The 7867-nt window shown below is 37.7% G+C and overlaps 1 protein-coding gene across 1 annotated transcript; it reads right to left on the reverse strand.

Moving 5' to 3' along the window:
• Positions 1–228: 228 nt before the first annotated feature.
• On the reverse strand, positions 229–7437 carry LOC131773086 (probable flavin-containing monoamine oxidase A). The gene is made up of 8 exons (XM_059089051.2): positions 7023–7437; positions 4251–4668; positions 3900–4028; positions 3319–3446; positions 2555–2886; positions 2253–2353; positions 1442–1865; positions 229–1157 (listed from the first exon to the last, which is right to left on the reverse strand). The coding sequence occupies exons 1-8, from the start codon at positions 7374–7376 to the stop codon at positions 875–877; spliced, it is 2169 nt and encodes a 722-aa protein (XP_058945034.2). The 5' UTR covers positions 7377–7437; the 3' UTR covers positions 229–874.
• Between the last annotated feature and the right edge of the window lie 430 nt (positions 7438–7867).

Here is a 7867-nt window from a genome sequence, read left to right on the forward strand (position 1 = left end):
ATGAACAGAACTAATAATTTATGTCTGAAAGCCTCCTCGCATATTTGGAGACAGTATGCCACCGTAACCTGCTGTGTTCTTTGGAGCTGATTTTTAATAGCTTCCTCTCCGTTTGGTCACTGGATGTCATTAATAAAGGGCAGAGATCAAAGTAATCATTTCTTGTCATGTTTTAGAGCATGTTCTAGAGCACAAGGAAAGGCACGGCGTGCCTTTCCTTGTGCTCTAGGTTTTATTTTTCAGCACAGTTTCCTTTTTTTCTGCAGCACTTAACGTTCGGTGGTCATTCAGCTAGTCCACTCTCTGATATGTTACCTTTTTAAGCTTTTATGTATGCACAATACCCCAGAAAGAGATTTAAAATGTAACTTCTTCCTACTGCAGTCAAACGTTATCAAGCAAATAGGTAGTGAGAAGATTCAAACTATCAGGTGAAAGTTGTTATCTTGATCTAACACCAAATTCTGGAAATTTATTTAGCAGAAGATGTGTGAAGTTAGAGGGGAGAATTAACAGTCAGTTCTTGGGAGTTAAAGGGTTATCAGTCGGCACTTGTGCTCGACTGATGAGCCAATAAGAATTTAGTCTTAACTCGTTCATTTTCAGTATCAAGTTAGCTTGGAGAATCCTTGATCAGCGTGGTGTCTCGTTGAAAGCATGCTGTGGGTTTTTTTACAATATCATTTCATATATAGATAAAATGTTTTGAATATCAAAATCTCTTTCCCAGGTTACAGTAAATTGCACGTGGCGCTACATTGGCAATTTCTCTTAATTTCCAACTACTCGACGTCTCTCCCTTGGCAACACTGTCAAATAAGTTCCTAATACTTTTATCTGGCACCGCAACGGTGCTTAAGGCAAACAGTTATGATTAAAGTTTCGCAAGAGGGAGAATTCCAGCCGCACAACAAACTTCATCTGCCGCGCGTGTCCCAGTTTCAATCGCAGTAGGTACAGTCGAACATGACCTTGAACTAGTGGCTTCACCCGCAAAGAACAAGCGATCGTCAACAGGGCTGGCGAGCACGCGACGGAATTCGTAAGCATGCGCAGTGGGTGAGGTATATCCCCCGCGAATGTAAGGATGGTTTGACCAATGGAAGTACACGAAGTCCATGAACGAATTGCTGGCAGGGCTTGGGTCCGAGGAAGTGCTGTCATGAAAGAATGAAAAGCAAAGTTATAGCAGCACTTAACAGAATGCAGGAGGCGTATTACAGTGCAACAATTGTCACTTCAGTCCTATTCCATGATTGCATCAATCAGTTTCCAATTTTGCTTTTCAGGTTTTGAAAAGCAGAAATTAAGTAAAAATAGCATAATTTTCAAAACTGAGCATAAATTTTAGCCTGATTTTTGGACAATGCTGGTGACACAATATGCCTCTCTTACAAGCACAATCTATTAGGGCCTACTCAACTTTGCAGTACATTCATACCCAAATATCTCATCCAGATGACTCAAAAATCCTCTCAACACTTCCTGTCCGCTGAGATACCGTTTCTCTTCCGCGGGCTCGGCAGTTTCAAACCCGACAACCACGTGACATTTTTCGTCACTGTCGGGACAATCATGTGAGCAAGTCCATATCTCACTAGCGAACCCACGAACGCTGTAAATTTGATGCAGCTTCTCCGGCCAGAAGCGGCGTTTGAAACGACAAGCGATTTTCCACGCGCCCAGCATCTGTATCGTGCGTATGGCCTTGTTCTTGTCAGCGGGAAGTGCTGGAGTGAAGGTTATGTCGCCATCTTTGAGGACTGTTAGTGGTACAGTAATGATCACGTGCTTGGCGGTCATCTCCTGGCCATGTTGATTTTTCAGAAGAATTCGTCCACTGTTGTTGGATCTCACCCTGTCTCCTGCCCGAAATATATGAATCAAGACATTCTTTCCTCGCCAAATTTTAGTTAGCATTTGAATCCTTAAGCTCTCTTAAAACGAAATCCGAATTCCATCCAAATACAACTTTTTTAGGAGGACAAGGAAAAGGTTTTAAAATGAAAAAAAATTAACCATCGCTGAGAACAAAGGCTTTGTAATAATCATATAGAGGCACAATAACTGTGCCAACAATTTCAGAAAGAGGTTAGTTGCATGAAACTCTCACGAAAGGACGAAACTCAAATCTAACGAAGGGAAAATGTTACAACCAGGTAACCACAATTCTCTGAATAAACTACTGCTGTAAATCAATTGCGCGCTGACAGATTCCTGAAATAAATAAAAACTAAAACGAAAGATCTAACCTTTCCAAACAACTTCCTTAACCTGCCAGTTAAGACGCTTATCCACATCCATACTGTTAGCCAAGTAGTACTTCACCAGCTGTGAGTAAGATTCCGCGAGTCTAAAGGAAAAAGTTTGAATGACAGAGAGCGTCGGTGCCTTGTACCAAAACAACTTCAAGTAAAAAACTCAGTGTATGAAAAATTGACTACGACCCTGGTTTACCTTCAGAATACCACGAATTCTACAGGCAGACATTTTTATCATTTATTAAAATAACCTTGTCTTTTTCAAAACAAAATAAGTTCAAAAACTATTTTACCTGCAATCTTCAATTCCCCACTCATATTTGGACTCCATTCTCCTCCGCCCTTCCCGCACTCCATAGTGATCCAAGGATCCTGCAGATATCTTCATCTTCCACCAATCAATTACATCCAACACGTCACGTGACAAGCCTTTCTCTTCAAGTCTCACCTTCACAGAATCAGACAAATATTCCGTTTCCGTTTCTTGATTTCTGTATTTGCTGTTGATCAATTCGGCCCACGCTTCTCGAGCAAGTCTGATTTCCCGTTGATTACTATTCGTCGAGTAGAGTTTTCCTTTGTAGAATAATTTTTCTCCTTCTTCCCCAGCTTCACATTGAGAGGCCTGAAAAATGACATGTACGTAAAATTTATCTGAAAGGCTTTTATGCATTACGATGAAAATACTCTATTATTAGAATGGCACTCGAAACAATTTTCACCATCATGAGCCTTTCCGCGGCAAAAATGTTCTCAGGTGAAAGAAGGAGATTGGCAACTTCAAAAACATTAACCTAACGTATAGTGCACACCTCACTCCATTCCCCCTCAAAACGTGTTCATGAAAGATTATCACTTTAACATCAACTTAGTACTTGTACAACATTTATCCATGCAGATGGGAGGCTCAGCAACAACATACAAGCTTTGAATCTGTTTCACAAGCCAATTTTTTGTAATTATAACAAATAATAATAGAGAGATTTATTTCGGTGGTGAAAATTAAAAAATATACCTTTTAACTTAATTACGAGAAGGGGTACAAGACTTTACTTACTGGCAGAACAACCCATCCATTGTCACAAGCAATCTTGTTCACCACAGTGTTAGATCCATGGATAAACTCTCCACCAAGATCAATTGGAGCAAACCCTTCAAATGGCTGAACTTGCTTCACTCTTCCACCTGGGTTAATTCAAAGTATATCCAAGTAAATATCAGTTCCTGATCATGGAGGTAGATGCCCCCCCCCCAAATAGCCCTGGAACTGTATCAGATGCAATTATCAAATGATTACAGCAGTTTCATGTCTTTTCTTGGAGGATATTAGTGTCACACTCAGCTGCACCTCATCAATCACTTTTTGTTTTGTCTAAGACATTTTGGAGTCATCTATGATCTATTACTGGACAAATGTGTGGCAACATGGAATCTGTAAGTGAAATTTTCCACATGTTTTGCCTAAAAAAAAAACCTGCAAAGATACCTTAAAAGCTTAGCTCCTCTTCTTCTAGGCAGCAAGCTCTTGTTTTTAGGCTCTTGAGAACTACAACTGCATTTTTATAAACCACTTTTCACATAAGAGCATTTTCATTTGCAATCACTTGATATGATCTTTTCAAAATTGATACCCCTTACCTAGATAATTGGATGCCTCCAAAAGGACAACAGGAATACCAGCCTTAGACAAAGAAGCTGCTGCAGAAAGCCCAGTCAGCCCTCCACCAACAACCACAACCTGATTTGCAGGAGAAGGTCCTACTCTTCCTAAAGAAGATCAGAAAAAGGTTAAGTTTTATTATCACAAAGACCCATTTTTGCCTGAAGCTTAACCAGGTTTCCACTGAAACTGAAATTAAAGAAGTAAAAGTAGAGATGGCACAGCCCCTTTTCACCTTGCCACTCAACACCAACAGGGAAAAAATGAATTTTAGCTCTAACAATTGATATTGAAATTATTTGTTATTGACAAGAGCACTGCATACATACCATTCCAAGGAAATGAGGGTTGGACAATATTTGAATCCAGGCTTGAACTTTCTTCAAAATTATTCATCAAGGCTTTTACTTGCCTCATAGTTTGTTTTCCATAATCGGATGAATTCAAAATAGTGACAATATCTTCACAAAAGTTTAGTAGTACAGATGTTGCAATGTAGTCCCATTTGATACCATTTTCAACCTGGTAGTTAGGAACTAAATTTGGCCTGTAAACAATCAAACAAGTCCAACACTGACTTCCAAAATCAGAAGAAATAAGATCAGCCTCTATCCATCGAAATCCTGCTATGTAGAGAGACTTACAAAGACTTGATTCTGCGCACTTGTTGGTAGGTTTAGAATTATGCTTCTTTTTAATCACACTGAAGATTTCCTTGCATTTATCAAAACCACACCGTTGAGCATACTGTAAAAAAAGCAATAATAAATGCTGTAACATTAAACCTTCACACCCAAACATCAGTATACACATTCTCCATTCTGTTCTCTATACATTTCCTTAAGTGCTGACAAGGAGAATTTGTTTAACAATCAAGAGCTCCTCTAGTTGGTGATCATTTCCTTTATTCTTGTGACCTTAATGTTTGATTCAAGGGTGATATTGTGAGGAGAAATTAGAATCTAATCACTCTTAGGGGTTAAAGGTTAAAATAAGTTTAATACTTGCAGTAGTCTCCTGAGAAAATCAAGAGAACTGTAGTTTATGATGCACTCTCGACATCGCTTTGGGTGCACAACTGGGTAGAGAAATTGTTCAGTTCACCCTTAAACTCCTAGAAGTAATCAACATGTAATTTCTCCTTACAACATCCAAATTATTATCCAACAAACAGCTAATGATAATACTAATAATAGGTATATTAAACACCAATTTCTCCTAACTAATTTACAAGGAAAAGTGTAGCCACTAGAAAGGAGAATTGACAATCAGATCTTGGGAGTTTCCTTTAAAAAGGGTTAAGGAAAAATACTCCATATCCCAAGGATGCAACCTTAGATTTGAATAACACTTTACACCCTAACATATAGTTACTATATTCTCCATACTTTTCTTTACACATTTCTTTCAGACTGACGAGGAGAATTTGTTCAACAGTTAAAGTTTTTTAGGTTGGCAATCATTTCCTTTACTCTCATGATCTCAATAAATAATTCAGTGGTATAACTGCTAGGAAAAATAAGATGCTGGTCACTCTTATGATTTTAAGGGTTCACGCTGGTCAGTGCCATTCTGGATGATAATGAAAGTATCCAAGCTTCCCTTCACTTTTCTTAAATTTTTGGATCTATTTAAGATTGGTCAGGTTCACTTTTAATCAATTTAGTTTTTCAAAATTTGGTTAGAAAAGCTAGCTGACACATGTTATAATATAAGTGCAGGCAGACAAAAACAAAGAATTATCCAATTCTTTTGGCACTTCTGCAAATATACAGAGCAGCAATGTATTAAGCAGTCACCCTGTATTAACTCTTTAAGTCCCACTAGTGACCAAGACAGAATTTCTCCTTACACTATCAATACAATATCAAGCAGACAAGTAATGAGAATAAAGAAAAATATCAATTAGGGGATTATTAATTGATCCCATACCAAATTCTCCAAAGTAACATCATATGAATTGTATGGCAGACAGTAAGGAGAATTTCTAAGGAGATCCTGGGATTTAAAGGGTTAAGTGGTTAGTTTTCAGAGTTCCAAAATTGTTAGCCCTTAATGACTGTAATTTAACAGAACTTGCAGTCACTCTTTACAGAGTCCCAACTGTCTTTTGGTATTGTCCTCAACCTGCACTGAACAGTCACTTGAAGTGGAACAACTCAGACAAATAAAACTAAGAAAAATCTTCCACATAACATTAATCCATTTTTGTCTCCCAAAATCAATGTTTTTTTTGTATTTTTGAGCAAGTGTGTGCACATTTATCTATTTTTATAATACCCTTATTCTGAAAAATTTGTATTAACCCTTTAATTCCCAAGATCTCATCAGCAATTCTCCTTACTGTCTGCCAAATGATTCTCATTATGATTGTTTGGAGAATTTGGTATCAGATCAATAAGTAATCCCATAATTGATATTTTCTTTATTCTAATAACTTGTCTGCATGTATTGTAAGGGGAAAGTCTGTCTTGGTCACTCACTGGAGTTAAAGGATTAAGCTGTCACCACGCCATTCCCTGTGGGATTAAATGCTTAATACCATCTAATTGCTTAATACCATCTGCCATAATTCTTGTGACTTTAGTTTGGAGAATTTGGTATTGGATCAATTACAATCCCCTAATTGGTATTTTTCTTTTTCCTCATCACTTGTCTGCTTGATATTATGAGGAAAATTTTATCTTGATCACTCATGGGAGTTAAAAAGCAGTTTTTTTTAATGGTTTTATTTTTTGATCACCTAATATGATTCAACAGGTATTCTTTAATATTATTAATAATGAATTATTTTAAACTGAAGTTTGTTTAGCCTTAAATAGCTAAACACCTTAAGGAAATAAGACACTTAACAAACCTGTACTTATTTTATTAAATCAAATCACCCTTCCTTAAACAAAACAATATTTAAATCAGGAGAAAGAAAAAAAAATACTCATTCTAATTATAATTATGGAGGGTCTTAACGCATTTCGTGACAGATGAAAACAGACGATGACCTAATTTTTCCCAGCTCAGTGGTTCACCTATTAAAGTTGTTCCCCACTAATTATTCAATTATAATAGCAAGAACGAACGGCATCTAAAAGGTAGAAACTGACCTTATTTACCACTGAAATGGCCTCGTTTACTAACTGCAGTCTGGTATGATTCAATTCTTCGAGTTCGTTGAATCGCTCAGCTGTAGAAATAAACTTTACGAAGCCATAGTTTCCGTCAGCAAAGTACTGCACAAATATGATTTCACATGCAATGTGGGATTGGTTCCCCTTTGCTGTTTTCTCCCTTGAAGCCACCAGAACAGTTTTCATTCGATTTTTAGCTAAATATTGTCTTTGTTGAAGGAAATCCCCAAGGAAGGCTCTATCGGTATCGATAATGAATTTAACAGATTTCAATAATTCCTCCTCTATCTCAGGGTTGAATTCTTCGCTAAAGTTGACAATTCGCATCATGAACAATTGCAAATTATTGAGAGGCAACCAGCCTAACTTCGGCGTCAATCGGCGACGAGAACCCTGTAGACGGCTATCACGAGAGAAAGACTGGTACCCAGTGTCTCTTGACGAGCGGGTTCGGGTTGGGGTTGGGGTTATTGAGGTTTAATATTTTTATATATTTATCACATAAACTACGGTGTTTTACAAGGATTTCCAGACCAGAGAAAAGCCGTAACAACACGATATTTCTTCACTTGTGTTTGATATCGCCAATCAGCTGCTGACACGTCACTCGCCTTTCGCGCCACTCGGTCAAATGAATGAACGGCAAAGCCTGTACCATTCTCAATCCAAGGTCGTTTGTCGGATTTTTTTGGATTATGGCTACCAAAACACTGAAAAATCCGTATCGCTACAGATAGTGACGTTCAAACTTTCTTAGAAGGGAAAGACAACCAAAAGGAGAAAAACTGAGGGGAAAAAAAAGATTACAGCTAAATATTTTT

Source organism: Pocillopora verrucosa, chromosome 7 (genome assembly GCF_036669915.1).
Source record: "Pocillopora verrucosa isolate sample1 chromosome 7, ASM3666991v2, whole genome shotgun sequence".
In the NCBI taxonomy this organism is placed as follows: domain Eukaryota; kingdom Metazoa; phylum Cnidaria; class Anthozoa; order Scleractinia; family Pocilloporidae; genus Pocillopora; species Pocillopora verrucosa.